Source organism: Dama dama, chromosome 18 (assembly GCF_033118175.1).
Source record: "Dama dama isolate Ldn47 chromosome 18, ASM3311817v1, whole genome shotgun sequence".
NCBI classification, from domain to species: Eukaryota; Metazoa; Chordata; class Mammalia; order Artiodactyla; family Cervidae; genus Dama; species Dama dama.
In genome coordinates this window covers 47,129,976-47,157,909 of record NC_083698.1, presented here as the reverse complement: position 1 = coordinate 47,157,909, position 27,934 = coordinate 47,129,976, and the positions used below count along the sequence as shown (strand labels likewise).

The 27,934-nt window shown below is 35.2% G+C and overlaps 1 protein-coding gene across 3 annotated transcripts in view; it reads left to right on the top strand.

The window, feature by feature from the left end:
* The window catches only part of PNPLA8 (patatin like phospholipase domain containing 8), a 42,808-nt gene extending 15,937 nt beyond the window's left edge, over nucleotides 1-26,871 (top strand). For all 3 annotated transcript variants that reach the window (XM_061165271.1, XM_061165273.1, XM_061165270.1), the window contains 7 exons: nucleotides 1,431-1,582; nucleotides 5,892-5,986; nucleotides 9,159-9,330; nucleotides 12,784-12,841; nucleotides 14,923-15,117; nucleotides 21,539-21,734; nucleotides 25,079-26,871. In XM_061165271.1, coding sequence (XP_061021254.1) covers nucleotides 1,431-1,582; nucleotides 5,892-5,986; nucleotides 9,159-9,330; nucleotides 12,784-12,841; nucleotides 14,923-15,117; nucleotides 21,539-21,734; nucleotides 25,079-25,353 — 1,143 coding nt within the window. In that variant the 3' untranslated portion in view covers nucleotides 25,354-26,871. The remainder of the gene's footprint in view (nucleotides 1-1,430; nucleotides 1,583-5,891; nucleotides 5,987-9,158; nucleotides 9,331-12,783; nucleotides 12,842-14,922; nucleotides 15,118-21,538; nucleotides 21,735-25,078) is intronic.
* Nucleotides 26,872-27,934: the final 1,063 nt, after the last annotated feature.

Here is a 27,934-nt window from a genome sequence, read left to right as displayed (position 1 = left end):
GGATGTTGTAAATTTTAAATATTGCATAGGCTCTAGACCATATCAGATGATTTCTTTTTCCAGAGATAGTCTGTTTGTTCCTTTACTTGACATACAGAGTGAGGCACTGATAGCTTCAGTTAAGTTAGGGTCAGAGCTGCGTCATAGCTGGCTTACAATTGGCTGACACCTTTAGTTTGCCCAATTTTTAGGGTATATTCTTCTAGGACTTTTAATTGAGAACCTGGCGTGCTGTCTACCTCCACCACCCTCTTGACCACTAAAATCTCAAAACTACAGAAAATCCCATTCTCACATTCAGAGTTTTTCATTCTAGCTTTTGAACTTGTCATTCCACATAAAAAAATCTAGCAAATGTCTTGAGATGAAACCAGTCATGTGATTGAGGCCCCTCAAGGCTTCAGTATTGTGGCTCCAAACCCTTGAGATTCTAAATGCTCAGCTGATTTCTCTGGCCTCCATTCATGGCCCGCTGTCTGAACCAAGCCCAGCTTTTCAATCCTTTTTTTCTTCCCCAAATCACAAGTGCCTCAAGGAAAGAAAAGTTATACTTCCCAGCAGTTATCCCCCTTCCAAATCTGATTTATCATAGTAGACAGAATGATTGCAGCCTTGTGAGGTCACTTGATTTGCTGAATGACAGGGAAGTCTGGCCTGCTGCAGTCCAGGGGGTCATAAAGGATTGAACATGACTGAACAACGGCAAAGCACAAGTATAGCTGTGACTCAGTTGTTCTCTTAAACTTGGGGTGCTGACAAGATGAGATGCTTCTGTGTATAGTAGCTAGAGAAGCTCAGGTAAACTCAACATAGAACCCCTAGGATTTATTTAGTCTCCTGCCTTTGATCAACAATATGAAGTCGAATGCTTAGAATCTTGAGGTCTCAGGTTTGTTTAAACTAATTACTTGTTTGTAATGGTCACCCTTTGCCTTCTACCTTTTATTTATTAACGCTTGTTCATATTTCACAATGAGCTACCCTTGTATTCCATATGCAGTATACATGAGATGGTTTATTTTTTTCTGTTAATAACAAGTTTAATTTCCAATAATTACTATGAAGCAATTTCATCCTCTTTAGGATTCAGACAAAATATTGTATGAACTATATTACATTAACCTTTTGTTGTGACAGTACTTTGTAAATTTGTGTTAAGCAAATGGCATTTTCTCTAATTTTTAAGCACTGAACCTTTTAAAAAATATTTGGATTGAAGTTAATTTTTGGCCTGGGTATTAGGACAGATACATTCTAGATATTAGTTGACAGTAATATGTGAAAAGCTAGTCTATCATTTAAGATTACTGAGAAAGTAATAAACACTGGCATTCTGATTACATGAGATGATCTACATGTGTTGATTAAAAACAATGATATATTTTCACTCTTGTGACAAAAGCAGCAAAATGTCTTTACCTTCAATATAGGAAAAAATTATTCCTTACTTACTACGACTGAGACAAATTAAGGATGAAACTCTACAGGCTGCAGTTAGAGAAATTTTGGCCTTAATTGGCTATGTGGATCCAGTGAAAGGAAGAGGAATCCGAATTCTCGCAATTGATGGTGGAGGAACCAGGTAAAGCTAGAAAAATGATTTTTTAAAAATTCTTTTTACTGAAGTTAGTTGATTTGCAATGTTGTTTTAATTTTTGCTGTATAACAAAAGTGAGGCAGTTATAACATACATACATTCTTTTTTTAATATATTCTTTTCCATTATGGTTTACTGTAGAATATTGAAAAGAGTTCTCTGTGCTGGTCAGTAGGACTTTGTTGTGTATCCATTCTGTATATAACAGCTTATATCTGCTAACCCCAAACTCCCACTCCATCTCTCCCCAACCTTCACCCCCTTGGTGACTATAAGACTGTTTCCTCTGTCCATTAGTGTATTAGAAAAATGATCCTTTTAAAACTATAGATCCTAAATTAAAAAAATAGAACTACCATATTATCCAACAATTTCACTTTCTGAGTATTTATCAGAAGAAAATGAAAACACTAATTTGAAAAGATATCTGTACCTTTGTTTGTTACAACATTATTTACAATAGCCAAGATGTAGAAACAATCTGTGTCCATTGATGGATGAATGTGTAAAGAATATGTGAGGGATATGTGTATACACACACACAGGAATACTGCTTAGCCATAAAAATGAATGAAATGTCATTTGTGACAGCATAGGTAGAACTTGAGGTTATTTTGCTAAGTGAAATAAGTCAGACAGGGAAAGACAAATACTGTTTGATCTTACTTATATATGACATATAAGAAACGAAAACAAAGCAAGAGAAAACTCAAAGACTCAGAGAAGAGCTTGGTGGTTACCATATGGAAGGCAGGTTGGAGGGTGGGTGAAATGAGCGAAGAGAAGTGAAAGGTACACATTTCCAATTATGAAGTAGGTAAGTCGTGGGGATGTAGTGTGCAGCATAGGAACTGTAGTTAATAATATTGTATTTGCAAATTTGAAAGTTGCTTTAAAAAGTAAATCTTAAATGTTCTCATCATAAGGAAAAAAAATTATACTTTATATGGTGACAGATGGGGTGGTCATTTTGCAGTGCATACAAATGTTGAATCATTGCATTGCACTTGTGAAACTAGTATAATGTCGTATGCAATTATACATCAGTTGAAAAAAAAGCATACCTATAGATCAGTTCAATTGTAAGAATTTTTTAAACTGATTCAGTATAATTATGTTATTATAAAATCAAATTCTAAAGTGAAACATAAAATTATTTTTCTTGATTTACTGATTTATCAATCTAAGAACTTTTATTTCTAAGAACTTCTTTTAATATATACCTCAATTTCCTTTTATTTTAATGTGACCTAGTCTTTATGTTTTAGTTTGATCTTCTCAGACATTTTTGGTAGTTGAGGACAGTTTATCAACCATGATTCTCTTACAATTTTGGCAATGTTGTATAATGTTACCGTTCTTTTATTGTGTGTATCTTACCTATATGTATTAGTCAACTAGTAATAAAGTGATTGTTAGAAAAGGAGCCTATATCAGTAACTTCAACTCCCTACATCTTGTAGATGCCAGTTCTGGTGTACACAAGAAATATTTAATGCATTCTTAGCTCAGAAGGAGATTTCACCATCTGCTTTCACCATTTGGTAAAATTCACCAGTTTCACCATCAGACTCCTTTCTTACTACTGGCAATCCATCCATGCTTGCTAATTGTGTAGTTCCTTATTATTTGTTGGCTAGACACTTTGGCTTGGTTTTATAAATCTTTTCCCCCTAAAATTTCTAGCTTGTGTTCTACTTCCCTGCCATCTCTACTCTTCCCTTAAGAGATAACAACTAGAAAAACAGAAATGTATAATGTGTGCTATGAAGAAAAATAAGGCAAAGTGAAGGGATAGAGCATAACAGTGCTGTTTTAAAGAGTGATCATGATTGTGAGTCTTTGAAGAAATAACATTTGAGTTGAGATCTGAAATAAGAACCTTAAAGAGCATTCAAATGTCTGTTTAGAGTGAGGGATCTATAGAGTGAAAAGAGGTTTGTGACCAAAGAGTATTTGATTTCGTTTTATTAGTCAATACAGGGAGAAAATTGAACTGAAGACATTTGGGAAAATCCAGAGATTGGTTAGGATGAAGGTGGGTTGAGGTCAGTGATTATCTCCACTGGAGATGATTTTGCCCCCTGGAGAATATTTGTCAGTGTCTGGAGACATTTTTTCCTTATTACAACTGGGGGATCCCTGCTTTAATTTAGTGAGAAGAGAACAGTTGGTGCTAAATATCCTGCAATGCCTGGAATAGTTCCTACAGCAAAGGAATATCTTGCCCCGAATGTCAGTGATGTTGCTGTTGGGAAACCCTGGTTTAGGGGACTATGAGAAAGCAGCTAGGGTGGGGAATTTGTATAGAACGAGTAAGATAAGAAGGCTCATGGGAAAAGGAACCCATGCCCTGTATTTCCTTTACAAAACAGAACCTGGTACAGCGTTAAACATAGAATTGACCTAGAGATAATACTGATTTTAAAATTTGTCCAGAATTACTTTATGAATACTGCATTTTAAAAACAGTTTTCTTCTGGCTTATACAAGTAAAACTTGGGAGAAAAAAAAATATAAAGAGAAACAAGCCAAACATAACAGTCATATCTCATGTATCCAAGATTATTTTTACTATTTTGATTTATTTCTTCAAATATTTTTTCTGTGTGAATATATATATATATATATATATATATATATATGTGCATGTGTGTGTGCATGTTTTATTTTCCTTTTCATAAGATATATTTAACACTGTTAAATATATTTTATCCGGCATGATCTTTAATTCTTCATGTCTCACATTAAAAGCACATTAAATCTGCAGTGTCTCTCATAAACCATCTTGTCTTACCAGCTGTCTTCGAATTTACATTATTTCTACAATTAATAATAATCTTTCATTTTCTACATTCATAATACAATATTTTCTAGTGACTTTGTGCTTGCAATATCAAAGCACAATTTGACACTAAATTTTATTTTATGGTATCAGATTAATACAGTGTTCTCTGCTCCACACCTTGTATTGAGACTAAAACTTTTAATTGTATATGTATGTCCTCCAGTATTAAGGATTGTCCACCTGTTACACACAGCCTAAATTGGCCTGCATCTCCTAGGCTGTTTCGTCTTTCACATTTGAAGCTACTTGCTGCCTTTGGTGAGGATTCAGAAATGAACAAAGTCAGCAGCATAAATGAATACCTCCTTAGTGCAGAACCTTGTCTTGAGATAGTTGAGAGTTTTAAAAAAATGAATAAATAAAGCTTAAAAATATGACTGATGAGTTACAGAAAATGAAATGTGTAGAGGCACAGGTTACCAACCATGTTGGTAAGTGGAGAAACCAATGCATGACATCCCAAAACCGGTGAATACAGAGTTTAAGGAATTTCCAGAGTTATAGTGTCTGCTAAAATACCTTATATTGCCATATCTTCATTGTCTTATTTAAAGAAATACTAGTGTCAATTCAAAATGTGCTGCTGTAACCCAGGTTTTAATACCATTATTCAGATACTGTATTTTCAAAAGCAATCCAGAAACCTTTGGCAATTTTAACTGATGCTAATTTATATTACTAGTTTTCATGTTAACCTATAAACTAGAAAACCAGGGATTGTTTTAGTCAATAGATTCAGTTCAGTTCAGTTCAGTCACTCAGCCGTGTCCGACTCTTTGCGACCCCCTGAATCGCAGCACGCCAGGCCTCCCTGTCCATCACCAACTCCCAGAGTCTGCCGAAACCCATGTCCATCGAGTGGGTGATGCCATCCAGCCATCTCATCCTCTGTTGTCCCCTTCTCCTCCTGCCCCCAATCCTTTCCAGCATTAGGGTCTTTTCCAATGAGTCAGCTCTTTGCATGAGGTGGCCAAAGTGTTGGAGTTTCAGCTTCAACATCAGTCCTTCCAGTGAACACCCAGGACTCTCCTTTAGGATGAACTGGTTGGATCTCCTTGCAGTCCAAGGGACTCTCAAGAGTCTTTTCCAACACCACAGTTCAGAAGCATCAGTTCTTTGGCACTCAGCTTTCTTCACTGCCCAATTCTCACATCCATATATGACTACTGGAAAAACCATAGCCATAGCCTTGACTAGACGGACGTTTGTTGGCAAAGCAATGTCTCTGCTTTTAAATATGCTATCTAGGTTGGTCATAACTTTTCCTTCCAAGGAGTAAGCATCCTTTAATTTCATGGCTGCACTCACCATCTGCAGTGATTTTGAAGCCCCAAAAAATAAAGTCTGACACTGTTTCCCCATCTATTTCCCATGAAGTGATGGGACCAATAGATTAGCTTTCCTTAAAACAGGAATTCTCATTTTTGCCTTTTATTTTTCCTACAGAGGTGTGGTTGCTCTTCAGACCCTGCGAAAATTGGTTGAACTTACTCAGAAGCCAGTTCATCAACTCTTTGATTACATTTGTGGTGTAAGCACAGGTAATTGTTATTATTATATGGGAGTGGTACATCCCAGCAGTGCATTAAGAAAAAGAACATTAAACTCTCATGATTAAGATCATGGTCATTTCCTGAAATGATGGATGTTAGTTTCATATTTTGATACTGAATAGTCCTTTAATTTGCTTAATGAACTTTTAAAAATGCTTATTGGAAATAAGTTAACATTCAGAAACAGATTTTAGTGTGCTTTTCTAATATGTTTTAAATAAGCCACAGTGACAAGAACAATTTGTAAATTAATTGCCTTAAGGAAAGTAACAAAATGGTGAAAAAGTGAGTGTTAATTGCTCAGTCATGTCCAATTCTTTGCAACCCCATGGACTGTAGCCCGCCAGGCTCCTCTGTCCATGAGATTCTCCAGGCAAGAATACTAGAGTAGGTTGCCATTCCTTTTTCCAGGGGATCTTCCCGACCCAGGATCATACCTGGGTCTCCTGGATTGTAGGTGAATTCTTTACGTCTGAGTTACCAGGGAAGCCCACAAAATGGTGGGTATTCAAAATTGTACTTGAACCAATAGAACATCAAAGATGGATAAGATTTTGCTTTCTTTTGGAAAGTGTCCCTCTGTGAGGAAATCTTTTAAATGGATTCTCACATTTATCTGTTTTAAGTTTTGATTTCAGACAACTAGATAAAAAAGGATATAAGAAACAATTTCCTCACAGAAGGACACTTTTGCTACTCTAATATTCCTAACTGATGTACATTTAAAATTCTAGTTTCATATTTATGTAGAAGAAATTGGCAAGTTAGAATATGGTTGTTTCTGAGTAACTTTTAGTTTTTCACTGACTCACCATCAGATGAATATGTTTGTTTGCTTTCCGTTGGTTTTGTTTTTGTTTCCTGTATCAGCGTCTCACCCGTGTGTCACCGCCACCCCACCCACACACCTGCTCTCCTGTGTGTACATCCAGGAGGCTTCTCAGGGACCCTGGCTGTTGCCTATTGCCCGGGGAACGCTCAAGGACTGTTAGCATCACAGATCCCTGCTGTACCTGAGAGTTCCTTACTTTACATTAGTTCTTCATCATAGAGTTTTTTTTTTTCTGTTTTTTTCTCATTCTTCAGAATTATGATAGTAGTCCTAAAGACTACCAGCATCAAAGCCAAATGATTTTTCTGTATTATCTGGACCAAGTATGACATATTCCCAAAGGGCATGTTAATTTATGCTCCATTTTGAAAACTCAGTAACAGTTATGGGGATAATTTCAGAAGCATAAGGAGTTGATGATTCCTGTGATGTTCCACCAAACAGTGATTCCTCAGATGATAGCAAATTTGGAAAAGCCTGGGTTAAAGAAAATTAAGGGGCTTCCCTGATGGCTCAAATGGTAAAGAATCGGCCAGCAATGCAGGTGACTGAGCTTCGATCCCTGGGCCGGGGAGGTTCCCTGGGGGAGGGCCTGACAACTCACTCCAGTATTCTTGCCTGGAAAAGCCCACGGACAGAGGAACCTGGCGGACTGCAGTCCGTGGGGTCTCAAGAGTCAGACGTGACTGAACGACTAACACATACAAAGAAAGTCAAACAGTTTTCTTTACAGAGGCACTTCTTAGATCTTCTAGTATGTTAAAAATGCATTGAGACTCACTCTCAGGGTAGGAAAAAAAAAAAGCAAAGTCGCCCAGTCGTGTCCAACTCTTTGCGACCCCATGGACTGTAGCCTACCGCGCTCCTCCGTCCATGGGATTTTCCAGGCAAGAGTACTGGAGAGGGTTGCCATTTCCTTCTCCAGCAGGATAGGAAAGTAATACAGGATAGGAAAGTAATACTTATATACCCAATTATTTAACTATGGAAACTTTTCTTAAAGAGACCTTTCCCGGGGCAAATGTTGTTGGAATTTTTTTCCTGAAGCTGTTATTTCTGTTAATATTTGAAATGGTCCTAGCAACTCATACCTTTAAATGTATCTGCAGGCTAACTTCTTGCTTTGGCACCATGGTTAGTAGGTGGATGCTCGATAAGGGGGATTCAAATCAGAGATTCATCCATGGAGTAGAGTATCTTGTGTGATACGTGCATTTCTGCACTTACCACAGTGTATCTTTTCCGCTGTGTCTTCTTGATTATGTTAACCTTAGCTTATAGTGCTCATAATTTTCCTTTCTTTTTTCATTTTGTATATTCTAATATAAAACTTTTGTTTGCACATATAGTTTTTGTAAAGTTAAAAATACATATTTAGTTTAAAGTTAACATCTCTGTTGTTCTTTTTTCTACCCGTGCAGTAAATTCAGCTTTTTAAATATCTGTTTATCTTTATAGTAGCTCTCCTTAAAAGCAACTTAATTTTTTTGGCAGGTTATTTCCAGTGTAAACGTTTTCTGAAACTTGATAAATAACAATTTCTGTTACATAGTTATACCATACAGTGAATTTTAAAACAAGCTGAAGACTTCTTTTACTAGAAAAAGACTTAAAAAATACATAAAATATTTAAAATGCATTATGATAATGACTTACTATTTTTGTTTCTTTTTGTAAGCAGTGATGCCATACGGATCTTTGCCCCTCACACCCTTCTCTGCATCCCCCAAAGCATTCTTCTCCCCTTTTCCTCCTTAGTTCAGGGTAATGCCAGCTAGGTACACTAGATGGCAGTGTGTGATATCAGTTGCTGCTAGGGTATTAAGTCAGCTGTTTAAAAAGACATCCCAGAGACCTAATTTCTTTGTTATGTGAGTTCCTGGGACCAACCTGAAGGTGTAATTATTTTAATGAGTTGCTAAGTTGTCAAATATACTGTATTCTGTGACTAAAACTAAGGAATTAAGGTTAGAAAGGACATTACCTACCACAGTATCTTAATTATATGTTATTTAACGTATAATAGCACCTTTTTATATATTTTAAAATTATCATCAGTGGTTGGTATTTGTTGAATCTTCTTTGAGGCCTGGTAATGGCCTTTACATGTGTTATTCCAGTGTTACAATAATGTATGAATTTTAGTTATTGTCATTATCCTTATTTTATAGATGAACAGAATTAGAGCTCTGGGAGGTTAAGAGGTTTGTCTCAAGTGATACAGTCAAAAAGTATGAAAGCTAGAATTTTAACCAGGTCTGTGACTCAGAAGATCCTATAAGTACTGTAATGGTCATGCTGATAAAAACTAAGGATTCTTTCTTTCAGGTGCTATATTAGCCTTCATGTTGGGATTGTTTCATATGCCCCTGGATGAATGTGAGGAACTTTATCGAAAATTAGGATCAGATGTGTTTTCACAAAATGTCATTGTTGGAACAGTCAAAATGAGTTGGAGCCATGCATTTTATGACAGTCAAACATGGGAAAACATTCTGAAGTAAGTTGTATTTATTCTTTTTAAAAATGTCTTGTATTTAAACAAAGCAGAAAAATGTAAATACTCAATTGTTGACCTCATTCATTAGGAATAACCACTGTTAATATATTGGTGAATTGCATTCTATTCACTGCTTTGTTGGGTTCACATGTGTGAGATTGGTTTGTAAAACTTGCAGTCACCTTTTTAAAAGTTGCGACCACATTGTATATAGGACATGTTTGTCTCCTGTTTTTCCTTCACATACAGTTTCCCCTAGGCATCTTTAGTGGGTTGGTTCCAGGAACCCTCAGGGCACCAGAATCCACAGGTGCTCACCGACCGTATTTAAAAAGGCATAGTAGTATTAGCCTTTCTCAAGTCATTAACAGATATTGTTCTAAAAGATTTAATAATTTTAAACATTTTCCTCAAAATACTGTAAAGCTGTTATGCTCACTTTCTAAAAATATAAGTGTAAAGTAGAAACTTAAAATCACCCACAGTCTTATTCAGAGCCAAAGACCTTATATTTTCTAATTTTTTTCCCTAGATTATAGATATTTTCATATATATTTTATATGGTAGAAGTTATATTGTAATTACAACTTTGTCTTTTTCCCTTTTTTCAACTTTATTAAAATCCCTTGCCAAATTTTTAAAAAGACTCTGCTACATTCTGCAGGGTGATGCCATATTTTCTTAACCTAGTGTTAAGATTTATATCCTAACATTTCGGACATTTATGTTTCTGATTTTTTTGTGATTATGAACAGTGCTGTTATAGGAAAGTTTACATTTCTGCCCACACTTCAGAATATATCTGTAGGTCAGTTTATAAGAAGCATAATTATTGGGTCAATGTTGATGTTTTTCTAAAGTAATTATTAAATATGAAATAGAAAATATAGAAAGAAAATAGTGAAAATGTATAGTTCTGCAGAGACCAGAAGCACCATTAACATGGTGATGTACATTTTTCTAGAATTTCTCAGAGATAAATAAGTGTATGTGTGTGTGAGGTTGTGAGTATGCATTTGTATTCATACCATTCATAAAATTGGGATGATGATGCATATGCATTTTCACTTAGCATTTTATTTTGATTGGTTTCCTATGTCATTAGATATTTTTTGAGACATGTTTTAATGATTGTTCACAGTCCATTTTATGGATGTTCTATTTTCTAACAAATTTCCTAGTGAAAAAAGAGGACATTTCAGATATTTTTGCACCTAAAATAAAGTTTTGGTGGATACCCTGCATCTCTACTTAAATCTCTGGTTATGTATTTAAGATAAACTTCTTCAGTGAAATTTTTTGGGTCAGAGAGTATACATGTTTTAAGAATCATTTTAAAGAAAGATATATGTGTATACCTGAATTTAAATCAGTTGTCCCAGCTTAGCCACCAGCATCAATTTGTGTTTCCATTTCATGAATTACTTAACACCAAGCATTTTAATTTTTAAAACTTTGTCAATTTTAGAGATTTTTAAACTGGTATTTCCAGTTGGCATCACATTGGTTATTGATAAATTTGAACATTTTTTTAAAAATTTCTTTTTAGTGTGCAGATTTCAAGAACATAGTACTTGCTCATTTTCCTACTGGGACATTGTGCACTATATTTTAAATGTATTAATCATTTGTTGATATGTTGAAAATGTGCTGTTTAATTAACAGTATTTTTTAATGTGAGCTTAAAATCTTCATGTAGTCGGATCTTTTCCTTTAATTTTGAACTTTGATATTTAGAAAATGTTTTCCATATTGAAATCAGGCAAATCTTTGTATTATTTTCTAGTCCTGAAGTTTAAGTTTTTTTTAGGTCATGATTAAGTCTCATGATTCTGTGGTTTGAACTCAGTCATGGCTGCTGGCGGCCAGTGGGCAGCTCAGCTGAGATGGCCGGGACAGGTGGTCTCTCTCCTCCTGGGCTTTATTCCACTGTGGCAGTCTCAGAATCCCATCAGGGCAAGCCCAGAGCATGAGGACTCACCAGACCTTAGTTTAGTGACATGTTTGTTGATGTCCTATTGACCAAAACCACTCAAACCCAGGATCTGTGTGGAAAGGGATTGTATACAAGGATATGGAAATCAGAAAGGGAAGATTGGAAAATTCAGTGAAGGCCTTGCTGTTAATGCTCTACCATGCCCATTCCCTGGCCTTTTGGGTCATTTTTCTTTCTTTCATTGTTTATTGAGAACATTTTTATATTCTTCTTCCCCTGGGATAATGATTTTGTGTTACTTAATGGACACTATTTTTAATTACAGCATCAGTAGACTCTGGGAATGTTTTATTTTATTTTAACATTTCTCTAAAATAAGCAATTAATGTTTTGATTTTCTCTTCAAGTTTATAGTCATAACAATTCACTAAAACCTTTTAGCTCTTTATAAAATTAAGGTTTAAACAAAAAGAAAAATGTGACCTTTGCTTAAAGTGTGAAAGTAGCATCTTGCTTCCAGGATCTCTGTCCCAATCTTATAGAAGATTTCTATGAAAGGATAAAGTGAAAGACCCTTAGGAGGACGAAATTGCCTTGATCTTCATGCAGAAGAAACATGTAGATCTGGTTAGGGAAGACAAAGATCTTGTCCTTTATAGAAAGCATTTTACATTGTATTTATAAAAGATAATAAAGGGTATATTGCTACCTAATTTTTAAATATGTGAAATTCACTAATATTCTAGTTGAGAAATGTAAGTACTGTTTGAAAAAAATGTTGTTAGGAAGGCATTTTTCCTTACTGAGGCAAGTTGGTAAAAAAAAAAAAAAACATTTTTTATATTCAGTACGGGGAAAAATACATAATTTTTAAGTCTGGAAAAAAAATAAGCCCTGAATAAAATTTCCTTGTAATGGAATTGTGAAAATTGCTGCCTAAGGGTAATTTCTATAATGTTGCAGTAGTTCAAATGCCAGTTCAGATGGTTTAAAAAGCATTTTTGGGGGGGTGGCATAGGCTCTGTATTGCTAAAACAGGTTTGAAGTCTGAATGTCTTGATCTGGTTTTTAGACTGCTCTATATATAGCCTGCCATAGTTCAGCAGTCTTATTTCAGCACAGTTCCTTTATCCTATTAGGACCCTGAAAACAACAAATCTGTTCTGCCTCTGTGCCTTTACTCTGTATATGTTCTGGCTTTTAATGTGTTTTCTTGCCATCAGTGGTGTCCTTGTCAAGCTACACCTCCATCTATCTATCTTTCCTAGATAGGAAAGCCTGTATCGACTCCTCCCCCCCCCCACACACAACCTCCTGCAGGATTGTAGATACTTGTAGTTTGATTTGGAGGTTAATAGGTAGCTATATATTGTTTTATGTGCATTAGTTGGATTGTAAGCTTCCTAGAGGAGATTTTTCTTTTTTGTCCCACATAACAGGAACTGCATAATGTATGTTCCCTGATATTGGGAAATAAAATCATTTTGATATAATTTAATTCTTCTCCTTTAATAAAGGGACAGGATGGGATCTTCACTAATGATTGAAACAGCGAGAAACCCCACATGTCCTAAGGTAAGTTTAGAGTCTGTTAACTATAACACCTAGATGAAATTGAAGGTCAGGTGAATGGAATATTATGAAGGCCCTTTATTAAGAGAAAAGTTTTCTTAGGAATTGCTGTAGATTATATAGATTCCTTATATATTGGGTCATTTTATGAAGATACAGAATGTGAATGTTGGAGCTTTTCTGTATCAAGTAAAATAAAACAAAAGTTTAAGAACATGAAAGACTGGGACTAAAGATAAAGAATTATTATAGGGTTAATCTAATTAGGGATTTAAGGAAAATTGTGGCATTTTCCCCCATAGATTTTTTTAAAGAAACTTCATGTGCCTCGTGAATATATATTAGATTAATATACAAATGGAATCCCAACTTTTAAAGTGTCAGTGTTACTAGAATATGTCTTGGTATGGCTCCTCTTTTTATTTATTTTGTGATTGAATATTGCTAGAGTTCCATGTCCTGTATTAAGACTCATTATTTGATTAAGGAATAAGGGTTTGTGTACCTAGGAATCCCATGCAGCTTGTATTTATTCTTGAATACCAAGCTGTAACCATGAAAAGTCAAATACAACTCCCTCTATTGCTCTTTCACTCCTGCTTACACATATTTCATTCATTCTTAAGATATTAATTATGTACCCCATGTGCCAGCACTGTGCTGGGGACTTTGGATACATTAGTGAGTAAATGCAAACATGGAGTTTACAGTCCAGTAGGGCAAAGTAAGCATTAGTCAAATGATCACACAAACGAGATGCAGTTTTCCTGAAATAAGTGCTATGGAACACAAAAACAGTTCTCTGAAATCATGTGTTTACAAGGACATGAGGGAAGGCTGCTGTAAGGAAATGTACTCTGAGGTCTCAGTGTAAAGGCTGATGAGCAGTCCTGGCAAAGGAAACAGTCCGTACGGGGGGAGCCTTCGAGAAATGCAGGCCCCAGAGATTGGAGCTTAGGGATCCAAGGGCAGCGTGTACAACGAGGCTGGAGGGATGGCTCCGTCAGACCACATGAGGCCGTGAGGATGAGATACAGTAGCTCGTTGGAAAGGACCCAAAGATGAATGCCACACCTTTTGTTTGTTCTCCTGTATCTTCAGGGCTTCTTATTTGTTCTTAAAATGTGAGCAGATGGCGGACTTAAAAAAAAAAAAAAAGAGTGGGTGTGAGGGAATTGCAGCCACCTCAAAAAGTAGTTCACTCCTGATAAATGAGGCAGCCACCCACACATTTCTTAATTGAGCCTGCCTGTATACCAGTTAATGGAAAGACTCTAGTTTTTAGTACATGGTCAGCTCTTACCCACAGTGGCCTCTGTAGGCCACACTTGGGTCACTCACAGGAACTTGGAATGTGACTTTTGGTTTATAAAATAGCAAAGCACACAGGCCTCTTGCAGGACTTGGCATAGAGCCCTAACAACTTAGGCCTCACCAGTATCATTCAGCTTCTTAAAGTTCATATTGCAGGTTATTAACAGATACATCACATTTTATATAAATTTAACTGATATTGATAAAATCTGAGACCCTAGGTGATAAAGACTAGTTTTTTTTAGTTAAAAAAATAATTACCCAGCTTCCAGTTATTAACTATGATCAAAAAGCCTTGAGAATTAGTTTATTGTGTTAGAGTTTCAGTTACTAAAGTCATAATACTTTCAAAGAGCACAGAAACAGAGTGCTTTATAAGTGATATGAAAATAGTGTATTATTCATCTTTAAGTAGTTTTTGTTCATTGCTACTACTGCAGTATCATATAAAGGTCTGCAAATTTATGCCTTCTTGTCTTTTTAAATAGCTAATCAAATCGTGTAGTCAAAGAATATCTTTTATTACTGTTCTCTCATAATGCATTTGTCAAAATTATCCCAGCCCTAACTGTTTTCCCGTAAAAAAAAAGAAAAAAAAACCTATTTAAAAGGATCTGCTTCCCTTTGCTTAACACTCGGGTTATGTTATACACTTTACCTTGATGGGTAGAGTTGTAGCGTGTTCATTCATACCACTAAATAATATTTAATTTTTACAGTCCCAAATATTGCTGCTTACAATGCGTATTGTCCACTTTTTAATCGACTAGGTTGCTGCAGTAAGTACCATAGTGAACAGAGGGATAACACCAAAAGCCTTTGTGTTCAGAAACTATGGACATTTTCCTGGAATCAACTCTCACTATTTGGGAGGCTGTCAGTATAAAATGTGGCAGGCCATCAGAGCTTCATCTGCTGCTCCAGGCTACTTTGCAGAATATGCATTAGGAAATGATCTTCATCAAGTAAGTTGACTGTGTGGCTTGTCTTCTAAAACTTTACATGACTGAAAAGAGTCAGCACTTACAACTGAACTTAGAGGGATCCACCAAGGAAACTTTGCTCATGTCTCCATGTGGCAAAAGATGTATGTGCAGTACAGGATATTTTTAGCTGTTTGTTTTTCTTAAATTAACAGGCCTTCTGGCTTGAGAGCGTATTTTAGGAAAGATTTGTTTGTATCTTCTGAGATGAGATTCATGACCAGTTAACGATAATTTTAATTTGATGGAAAAATGAAGTAGTATGTATGCTTGACTTTCCAGATGTGATAAAAATTAAAAGTGAAACAGTCCCTAAAAATGCAGAATGCAGTCTGTTGATAGTTTTGGTGGACGTATTTGGAAGGAGATGTAATAAAATAGTAATACTAAACTTCAGGTTAACTAGGTGCCAGACACCTATATAGTCCTTTGTACACATATCCTCATATAATTATGACTGCTTATGAGGCAGATAGAGTGATGTCCATTTTGCAAATGAGAAATTGAAGTCTTAAGAAAAATTAAGTGACCAGACTAGGGTTGCAGCTGTTAATTGATGGAGTTAGGATGCTGTCTATAATTATACTATTTTAAAGTTTATGGCTAAATGATCTATTAAGCTGAACATTGTTTTTATAATGTTGAATGACATATTCTTTTTCTTTGACAGAGACTTTTATTTATCATAAATTATTTTCCCTATCAAGTTTTCCCACTATTTATGAAAATCTTAACTCATAATTTATACTCAGTGATAAAAAAGTCAACAAAGCTTTTGAACTGATGACTTCCAAAATATATGTTTTAATGTATGCTTAGTTTATTATATACTATTGCACTTAAAATTCTTTGATGGAGTCGATAACCTTAACTCTCCTGTCTGACTCGGTTTTCAGATATAGTCGAGAAGAAAACTTATTTTGATAATAATTTTTAAATATTGTTCAAAAACTCATAGTTTTTTATATAAATGTGTAACATCTATATATGTGTTAATGTTATAATATCTAAAACATTGTTCTCAATTTCATCTTCTATAATTTTATGTACCAGCTTAGATATATTGTATTAATTTTAAGTGTTACATTCAGCTATCTCATTTTATTTCTGTCTTACCAGAAGTAATATTATAATCTTGGTAGTTAAGAGATTAACATTGGTTCGTTTGGTCTCTGGAGTCAGTGCAGACTGTTTCCTACTTGGTCAGCTCAGTCATTGCAGAGTTATGTAAGGCACTTCCCATTCTCACTTTCCTTTGCTTTATTCCTCCCACTCAGGGCAGAAAGTGCTAGCTGTAGAGCTTCATTCTGACATTTTATTTAAGGACTTACTGGTCAAAATAAAAATTATATTTTAATATATATGTTGCCATTTGTAACGATGACTTCTTCATATTTCATAGTGTTTTCACCATGTCATAAATGGAGAAATAACAGTTTATTTGGAAATGTAATAGTTAAGGTTTATAGCTTACAACTTGAAGACCTGTCATGTTACAAAATTGCAGTTATGCCAAATATTAGTGAAAGTCTCAAATGATAAGTTACTGCATTTCAGGACCATACATTCCCAGACTTCAAAAGAAGTTATCTCATATGCTCTTTATGCTTTATCTAAGAGGAAGTAGTTCTGAGATTTAATTTAGTCTTATAGAATGCAAATCATAAAGTAATTCAGTGATTCTTTTTCCATTTCAAATTAGACTAGTGATGTTCCTTTCCATGCAAAGCAGGTTTTATTTTGATGACCGTAATCTTTGAACTTAGGCTGGTCTACAGATTAAAATAATTTATATAAATTTTATTTAAAGCATACAACTATGCAGGGAAATATACTCAATAGTTTGTAATGACCTCTGAGGGAAAAGAATCTGAAGAAGAAAATATTTAATTTCATAAATATATATATATATGAATTGCTGTGCAGACACGACTTAACGATTAAACCACCACCACCTCCATCACATGAGACTAACATGATATTGTAAATCAACTATTCTTCAATTGTAAAAACTTAAAAAATAATGCATAAAATCATATATGCAGAGAATATACTTTCATGTAAATCAATGACTTGATTCCAGAAAGATTAGCACATCTGACTTAAAAATATTCAGATAGAATCTAGCATCTAAGCAAACCATATGTGAGCAAATATTTTCCTTATTCCATATTCCTTTCTGGATACTTGAAGAATGGGATATTTTTCTCTTCCAAAGACACCATGTAAGGCTGATTAGCATATTCTAAGATATGAATGATCTTATTGCTCAAAGAAAACATTCAAGCAAAGTTCCCTTCCTATTTTCAAAAGTTGCCAAGAAGTTTTAAAACTATCACTCACTATTTATTACAATCCTCTTCTCCTTAGCTCTTAGAATAATTATATTCAATATTTCTGGTCTCATTTTTAAAATGAGACTGTCATGTCTTTTTAACTGTCGTGTCTGACATATGTTTTAATGTAATTTCATATCCTTTTTATAATCAGGTAGAGTATAAATTATAAGTTATGGGACTTCCCTAGTGGCTCAGACTATAAAGAATCTGCCTTCTGTGCAGAAGACCCAGGTTCGATCCCTGAGTTGGGAAGATCCCCAGGAAAAAGGCATGGCAACCCACTTCAGTATTCCTGCCTGGAAAATTCTATGGGCAGAGAAGTCTGGCAGGCTTCTCCCATAGTCCATGGGGTTGCAAAGAGTCAGACACAACTGAGTGACTAACACTGAAGTACAAGTTGGTGGATGGGTAGATTTCACTTGTCTTTGTAAAGAAATGAATGTTATTACAGTATTGCAAGGTTTATTAGATGTCCTGGGAAACTATAAAGTAGGAAGAATTCTTCTTGAATAGCTTCTAATGTATTATTTGTCTCCCCCAACCTAAGTAGCATCATATTTATCTTGAAATAATTACTTTTTACAAAATTATCCCTTCTCTCTTTTTAATAGCTTTATTTAAGCTTTATTGATAGACAAAAAACTACACATATTTTATGTATACAGTTTAATGAAGTTGATCATATGCATATCCCTTCTCTCTTTCCACCTCCTCCTCCAAAATTAAATCATTTTTTCACTGTCTTTGGAGAAAGATCCTGATAAATTAGCTTGCACTAAAGGTTTTGCTGGCAGATTCTAATATATTATTTCTTTTAGTCCTTATTTACATTTTAAAATGTTGGGTTCAGAACTCAGAATACTTTAACCTAAAACAAATTATGATATTTCATATAAACCTTCCAAGTAAAGGATGTTTTAAGCAGAAAGAGCCTGCCTAGCATTTTCTGTGCTAAATTATGCCTGTGCCAGGCCACAACTAACAATATTCTTTTTAACTGGATAAAATGTTGAGAGTGCTTACTTGGTTCCAGACATTATGTTAACCATAAAGAATATGAAGGTTTTTAATAATTGCTGACACATTGTTTGTGTTTCCTGGATCTTATCATCAAATGACTCAAAACTAGAAGAATATAAACAGTTATAGAATAAGACGATAAATTCAATAATAAAAATATGTACAGAGTTAAGAAGTAGTATAAAAGATGTGATTTATTTTGTCATGATTGGCTTTACAAGGAAGTCTTCTTCTGAGTTTCCATATAAAGAATGAATAATTGATTAGGATACAGATAGGATGGAGAGGACAGGGAATCATTGCCTAATGGTTGCAGATCCTGTTTGGTATAATAAAAAAGCTTTGGAAAACATTCTGAGTGTTACTGATGCCACTGAATTGTAACCTTTAAAATGCTTAAAAGGACCAAATTTATGTTATATATATTTTTTCATAATAAAAGACAAATTTTTAAACACCCTATTAGGGAATTTCCTGATGGTTAAGATTGGCACTTTACTGCCATCACCCAGGTTCAGTCCCTTGTCAGGGAACTGAGATCCCTTAAGTTTTGCTGCATGGCCAAAATTAAAAAAAAAACAACTAAACATGAGTTGATTAAGAGACATTCATTTGTATGGTCCATCGGTTATTTTCTAGTACAAATTCTGATTTATGATGTGAAATGATTAAATATACATTAAAAGCTGTAAAAAGTATCCAGATATTAGGCTTTTAACACATGCACAATGTACTACAGTTAAAACACAATCCTGTGTACCTCTAAAAGATAAGTATCAGTTTACTTAACAAGTTTATTTTTCAAGTCTATTTTACCTCAGCGCTTGGTATAAGCAGTGGCTGATAAACACGAAGTACACAATAAATAAGTAAATGTGAGTATGAATACTATGTGGGTGGAAAGGCTTCAGGAGATGCCATAAACATTACAATAGCCTAATGACTTGCTGATAGAAAAGGCATCTAACACGAGTGGGCTCTCATCTAACACGAGTGGGCTAATAACTCTGTAAATGGCATGAGGGATGGTATGCCTTAACACTGGGCTGCAGTGAATGCCAAAAATGTCAACTCCTGCACTTTTTTGATGGAAACCAAGTAAGGTTTAAGGAACAAGAATTTTAATTTTGAAGCAAGCTATTAAAACCATTGAAAACTTGGCAACTTTTGATGGGGGATTAATTTTACTATTATCACTTCTTGCTAAACCTTGTTTGCTCTTCTTTTCTCCCGTTTTTCTCTTTTCTTAATCCTTCTTTATCAGTTCAGTTCAGTGGCTCAGTCATGTCCAACTCTTTGCGACCCCATGGACTGCAGCTCGCCAGACTTCCCTGTCCATCACCAACTCCCGGAGCTTGCTCAAACTCATATCCATCGAGTCAGTGATGCCATCCAACCATCTCACCCTCTGTCGTCCCCTTCTCCTCCTACCTTCAATCTTTCCTAGCATCAGGGTCTTTTCCAGTGGGTCAGTTCTTCTCATCAGGTGGCCAAAGTATTGGAGTTTCAGTTTCAGCCATCAGTCCTTCCAGTGAATATTCAGAACTGAGTTCCTTTAGGATTGACTGATTTGATCTCCCTGTAGTCCAAGGGACTCTCAAGAGTCTTCTCCAACACCACAGTTCAAAAGAATGAGTTTTTTGGCGCTCAGCTTTCTTTATATTCCCTCTCTCACATCCATACATGACTACTGGAAAAACCATAGTTTTGACTAGACAGACCTTTGTTGGCAAAGTAATGTCTCTGCTTTTTTAGTATGCTAAGTTGGTCACAGCTTTTCTTCCAAGGAGCAAGTGTCTTTTAATTTCATGGCTGCAGTCACCATGTGCAGTGATTTTGGAGCCCAAGAAAATAGTCTTTGTTTCCATTGTTTCCCCATCTATTTGCCATGAAATGATGGGACCGGATGCCATGATCTTAATTTTATGAATGTTGAGTTTTAAGGCAACTTTTTCACTCTCCTCTTTCATTTTTATCAGGAGGCTCTTTAGTTGTTCTTTGTTTTCTTCCGTAAGGGTGGTATCATCTGTGTATCTGAGGTTATTGTTGTTTCTCCTGGCCATCTTGATTCCAGCTTGTGCTTCATCCAGCCCAGCATTTCACATGATGTGCTCTGCATATAAGTTAAATAAGCAGGGTGACAATATACAGCCTTGACGTACCCCTTCCCCAATTGGGAAGCAGTCTATTGTTCCATGTCCAATGGAACTATCCTTCTTTATAGTTGTTATGATAATGAAATGTTTCATCTAAAATAGCCAAATGATTAGAAGTTGCAGAGTATAAATACAGAATTGAAGATAAAAGTAATTTAATGAAAGAAATAGCTTTCTGCTGAATTAGAAGTAGAATATGGGATGGGCATCGTTCTTTATCCCATTCCTGGCATAAACCTCAGGTGATACATGTACTGAATTTTGAACAGCTATAAACTTTTAGAAAATTATTTTCTTTTCTTGTGGGTTCTTCAAAATAATGTAGATTATTGATAATGCTTAGAAATATAAAGCTTGCCTACTTTGTTTAGGTTATATCTGCAGTAAATGAAATTGATACTTTGTATTGTTAATAAAATTTCAACTTAAATTGCTTTAATCAATTTGGTTTTATTGGATTTGTGAAAGAACTGGTCTTTATTTATTTGGTAAAACCACAATTCTTTTGTTAGATTTTATATAGACTCTATTAACCACTAAACAAGGATAAAAACCTTTAAAAGTAATTCTGTTCATTTGAGTAATTTTGAGCAAAATATTCAGAGCAATCCAAAGTTCAGAAAGAACCTCCGTAATAGTAAAGGAAAGTTTAATAAAGCCAGTGAGACCAGTGAATTTTCATATGACTTCTTTTGCAGCTGTAGTTTATAAAATAAATTCACTTTAAAGGAATCTCTTGTTTTTAAATAATTTGTTAAGTTTATTACATAGTTCAGTTTTCCTAATTGACTAAATTTCAAATTGTGGAAAATGTAATTTGTTTTCACGTTTGTAAAAAAGAATTTCACTTCAGATTTACTTCCTATTTGTTTGACTTACATTTTACAGGATGGAGGTTTGCTCCTGAATAACCCTTCCGCATTAGCAATGCACGAGTGTAAATGTCTTTGGCCAGACGTCCCATTAGAGTGTATAGTGTCCCTGGGCACTGGGCGTTACGAGAGTGATGTGAGGAACAACGTGACGTACACGAGCCTGAAAACCAAGCTGTCTAACGTCATCAACAGTGCTACAGACACAGAAGGTTCGTCTGTTTGCTGTCTTAACATACTTCACCTTTAGAATTCAGTTTCTGGTAGACTATGCTGATGCTCACTGCAGAAAGTACATTGTTATGTCTGTATTGCAGGCTTAGGAAGCACATGGGAGCAGGTCTTTGTCATTTCTCTTTCGCCTCACTCATTTCTACAGTAGCAACTTCTCTGTGTGGGAGCTAGTGGTACCTTTGCCTCCTTACAGTTGGAGAAGTAGCTGAGGCAGGAGTCACACAAAGGCTTGGTTGGAGACTCTTAAGAAAAAGAAAAAGGAGGTTGGTTCAGACAAACACAGGATAACAGGGAGAGAATTGGATTCCTTCTGGATTATTTAATGACATGGAGGTAAACCAGAATAAGTCCTTACTTCCACTCTGGCTGCCCCTGTAATCTAGCCTTCGTAATAAAGCCCAAGTAATCCTTTAAAATGTAAATTACATCATGTCTTTACCTGGTTACAAACCCTCTAGGCATCCTATCACACTTAGAACAAAATCCCAAAGCCTCATTCACTGAAATTCACCAGGCCTTGGAAGACCTAGCCTTTGAATGCATCTCTTCCCCTTCTCTCAAGCTGTGTCCCCTCTGTAAAGTGTGTCCGGCTACACTTGAATTCTTGCTGTTCCTCAGCTTCCTAAGAAGGCCCTGCCTCAGATACCTATCTGTCTTCTGTTTGTAAGGCCTTGCCCAGATGTCAGTACGTGCTCAAGTCCCTCCCTTAACTTCATTCCCGTCTCTGCTTAGATGTACTTTCCCTGAGAGCCCTTTTCTGTTCACTTTCTAATCTCTGTATCCCACCAGAATGTAAGCAGGAACTTACCCAACTATGTTGACTGCACTGCCTGGCACATAGTAGGTAGTCATTATTTGTTGACTTTCTAATTTTGGCCTTGAGGTCTAGAGCTTGTTATTTTACTATGTTATTTTTTAAGTCCTATGTGAAATCTGTTATTAAATTTGTAAAAAGAATTGTTCCCACTTAACAGCCTCTTGCTTCTGAATCTCATTCTTTCTCTGATATCTTATTACTGACTGAGTCATCAGCCTACATGAGCATCTTAAACTTCCCACTAAGGACGTTTATCTATTAAATGATAACCCAAGAACAGGTGACATTCTGGATTTTTCACTGTCTACAATTTTGTTGTCAAATCAATAAAATATTCTTACTGTAAGCAGTTTTCTTAGAAAAAGATAGCTTTGATCACCCAATCTCATGATACTTATATGTATATCTTGTGCAAACCACATTATTGGCTCACTTGAAATTTTTAAGAAATATGAAATACTGCCTTTGTGCACATACACTCTAATTAATGAAGAATTAGAGTGAAACATGTAATTGCTGATACTAGATGGTTATTGATGTATAAAAACAGCAGTTCCCATTAAAAGTTATATGCAAGACCTGAACAGTAAAAAGTACAAAACATTACTGAGAGAAATTAAAGCAGGCCTAAATAGTTGATAACTGTGCTAATGAATTGGAAATGTCAGTATTGTTACAGTGGCAAACCACAGATTGATTTATAGACTTCATGCAACTGCTATAGAAATTAAAACAGACTTTCTGTGGGGTAGAGATTAACACGATGACTGTAAAATTCATATGGGTATGCAAAGGACCTAGAGTAACCAAAACAGTTTTAAAAAAGAACAAAATTAGAGGACTTCGACTCTCTGACTTCGAGGCCATAAAACTATAGTAAACAAGGGTGGTGTTTGCATTAGATCAGTGGTACCTAATAATTCAGAAATTGATCCAGACATGTATGCTCAAAAGATTTTTGACAAAGATAACTCAAAGAGGAAAGGATAATCTTTTCAACAAATAGTACCAGGACAATTAGATAACTGTATTTAAAAAACTGAAACTTGACCCTTCACATCATATACAAAAACTAACTTGAAATGGATCATAGATCTAAATATAAGAGTTAAAACTGCAAATCTTCTAAAATACCCTGGAGAAAATCTTGATGATGTTGGGTTAGGTAAAGAGTTTTTGGTAGTACATAAGAGGCAAAATAGATAAATTAGACTTCATTAGGTTATACATTTTGTTCTTCAAAAGACACTTTTAATAAAATGAAGAGACAAGCTATCTACTGAAGTCAAATATTGGTAAAATGTGTTTGATCCGTCATTAGAACGAAATGTATAATCAGATACAAAACATATAGAAAATGCTTCCAATATATCATATAAGGAATATATAGAGATGAAAACAAAACAAAAAATCAGTGAAAAAAAAAATGGCCAAAATATTTGAACAGACACTTCACTGAAGAAGATATACAGGGGACTGCTAAGTACATGAAAGATTTTTCAACATTATTAGTCATTAGGGAAGTGAATATTAAAACCACAAGATACCAGTACACACCCTTTAAGATGATTAAAAATAGACCAACAATATCAAGTCTTTGCAAGGATACGAACAGTGGGAACTCAGATAATCCTAGTGGCTGACATGCAGAACGGTGCAACCATTTGGAAGAGTGTTGTTTGTTCTTAATAAGATAAGTAAACTTTTACCATATGAACAAGCAGTTTCATCCCTGAGTATTTATGCAAGAAAAACAGAACCATATATCCACAAAATGATTTAGAATTATTACTAACAGCTGAAAACTGAAGAGAAGCAGACCCAGTCCAGAGAGAACAAATTGTGTAATATCCCTACATGAATTACCACTTAGCAATAAAAAGGAAGAAACTATTGATCCATACAGCAACATGTATTTCAAAAGCATTTTGCTGAGTAAAAACAATAACCAGACACAGAAGAGCTATGTATATATTTGTAAGTTTATTTATATGAAATTCTAGAAAAGGCAAAAGATAAGGGAGGAATCAACCATAAAGAGGCATGAAGAAGCTTTTGGGGTGATAGACAATATTCTGTGTCATGGTGGTTGTGATCAAACAAGTGTATACAGTTGTCAAAACCTGGCAGTTTAGACATTTAAAATTTATTAACCTTATTGTATATAAATTATACCTCAATAAAGATGACCTCAGGAAATTAAAAAACAACAAAAGGAAGGTTGAAGAGGCATCTCAGCAGTATGACGGAAAACAGAGAAGAGAGTCCTGGAGCTGGGATCCTAATTTAACAGAATTATATGGTACATATCAGGAATTGAATTTCATTTCATAGTTATATTCAATATTACCCGTTCTTTACTCCTGCCGTTAATTAGCTAGAATGTGAAAAATAAGCAGGCTTTCTGATTTGCCTAAAATAGGATAATTTAAATAAACATAAAATTAGATCATTGCAGAATAACTTGATTTTTTAATTCGCCCTGTCCTCTCTTTGTTTTAACAGAAGTCCATGTAATGCTTGATGGTCTGTTACCTCCTGACACCTATTTTAGATTTAATCCTGTTATGTGTGAAAACATACCTCTAGATGAAAGTCGAAATGAAAAGCTGAATCAGCTACAGTTGGAAGGGTTGAAGTACATAGAAAGAAATGAAGAAAAAATGAAAAAACTTGCAAAAATATTAAGTCAAGAAAAAACAACTCTGCAGAAAATTAATGATTGGATAAAACTAAAAACTGACATGTATGAAGGCCTTCCATTCTTTTCAAAGTTGTGATGAGTGTGTGCGTGTAGTCTCCTAACTGAATGCCTGTTAAGAAGATCCACAGAATTCAACAAGGAATCGTGGGGTTCAGCATGATTTATCTCTAAAATGCTCTTGAATTCTGGGGAATCCTGAAAAGACAGTGTTTGGACCAGCTCGCACAGTACCGAGAGAATGTACTTGGTTACAGAATTCATATGGAAATTAGGTTTTTATGATGTTAATAATTAACTGCGCTTTAGGAATCTTACTGTACCTAGTTGGTTTTAGTACATATCAATGTTGTATTGTTTGATGTTTGAAAATTTATTAATATATGTGCCAAACAAGAACTGAAAACTATCACATTATACTTGGTATTTTTACTTTAGTCACCATAATCATGTTAAATTTATTTGATCATTGATTTTCTTTCATGTGGAAAACCTAATTTCTTCTTCATTACTTTAAACTATACTTAGGTTTTTGATAGCTACATTCTATGATCCAAATGTTGCCTCCTACGATTGTCATGTGATCTAAACAGATGCAGAAAAAAATGGAATTCTCTCTATCAAAGGACTTTTGCATTTGAAATATGAAAGAGCCAGATACCGTTTTCTATTCCAAATATGTTTATTTCAACATTGTTTGGTTGCAAAAGATAGGTGAAGTTCCAGTCAACCACTTTCCCCCCCTAAAATTTCAAGGTAATGCTGTGTGTCAGTTTTCTAGCTCTAGCTTATCATTCATTCATATAAAATTAATTATTTGAATTTAGTGAAGAAATACCCCATCATTGGCAAAAAATAAACTGTTGAAATAATCTGTTAAAAGGCTGAAGTCATTTTTTAATTATTTACTATTTATAACGTAGCCTGTCATCTCTTTGTAGCTCTGTCAACAGTATGCTTTGAAAAAAATGTCAGGCTTGTTTTATCTTAACTCCTTTAACCATCTAGACTTCACAGAGATTAATAATATACACAGCCACTTGCATCATTGGTTATGCTAACCAAATTCATCTTTGTTGTATTATCTATCTGCCATGTAAATCCTTTACCACGTTTAGATTTGTCAAGAGACATGAAAAGAGGTGAGTGTCCTCTGCTTTCTTTACATAAACTAGAGCTAAACCCGTTATTGTGTCTTTGAATAGTGTTGCATAGAGCCAGTGAGGCGTGGTTCACAGATGCTGGGCGAGCTGAGAGTCTGGGTGCTAATTTGGGCTCTGATGCACAGTCCTTCAGTTTTGACTTGGAGCAGGGTGGATGACCTCTCTGGGCTTCAGATATTTTATTCTGGGAAAGTGGGAAGAGCTAGCTCTAAAATTTTATTTACTCTTAGGGCAGCTGGAAAGAAAATTCTACAAATATAGAAACAAAAGATTAGAAGAGTTGTGAAAATGAATTTTCAGTCCTACACAGGTAAAATATCTGCTCTTTTCAAAGAGGCAAAGAATTCTCTTGTTTCAGAAAGAAAATGTAATAAATTATCCAACTCATCAATTATTTTAAAAATATAGAAAATAAAAGTTGTAGCTCAGTCTTTTTTGGACAGTTCTGTTCTTATTTATGTGATCAGTGCTGTGCTGGTAATATTTCACTTCTGTACTTGCTGCTGATGTTATCCATTATTAAAAATGGTGCCTTGGGAAGAGTTGTCCTTAGAGGCATATAGGCTGGGATGGAGAGAGCCTGGCTGGGGTTATAATTACACCCTGCACCTCTCCCTCCCCCACGCCACACTTTATCTAGGAGAAAGAAGATGACAAAGGAACCTTCTGAGAGGGAGGGAAGTCAGGAATACTGAGCATGCAGTCTGAGGGGACACAGCCCCTGCTTCCTGCCCAGCAGTTTCTGACAAATGCCTTCTCCTTTCACTTGGAATGAATCTGCTAATGACTGAAGGACTGGGACCACTAGAGTTCCAGGCTCAAAATTTTACCTGACCCGCTATGCTCTAGATATTGGGTTGGCCCAAAAGTTCATTCATACTTTTCTTTAACATCTTACAGAAAAACCTGAACAAACTTTTTGGTCAACCCAGAAATTCCAGTTACAGTTTTGAATATTCCATAAGTATCAGTGCTAGTTAATGTGACTAGAAGCATCGCCTTGTAACGTCCAAATTACACTTTCTAGACACGTGTAAGTAACTATGAAGCTACCGTTGATTTTTAAAGATAGTGTAAAACAGTCATTTCAGACCACAGATATTGCATATTCATATACATCTAGAAGAACTTGTACATATGAGAAAAATGCAGATAATTAGAAATCAAAATATTCTGAATTTTCATTGTAATATTGTAATATAGCAAAGTTCAAGTACATTAAAAGTATTACTTAATGCAGTTTACATACTTGTAAATTACATTCTTGTCCTAACATGATGCAGTTCATCTGTTTTATAGCTAAAGTTAACTCTCCATCCCTTTTTTTTGCTTGACCGATTATTTCCCTCTTAAACATCACAGGGTACTTTAGCTGAAGCTTTTTTCTGGAACCACACACGTGGCATCTAAGTATGTTCCCATGTCCCTGTCTCTGTTCTTGTTGCTTCTGCTTTTCTCACTCTTCAACAAAAGGCACCCAGTTGGGTGGCACACCCA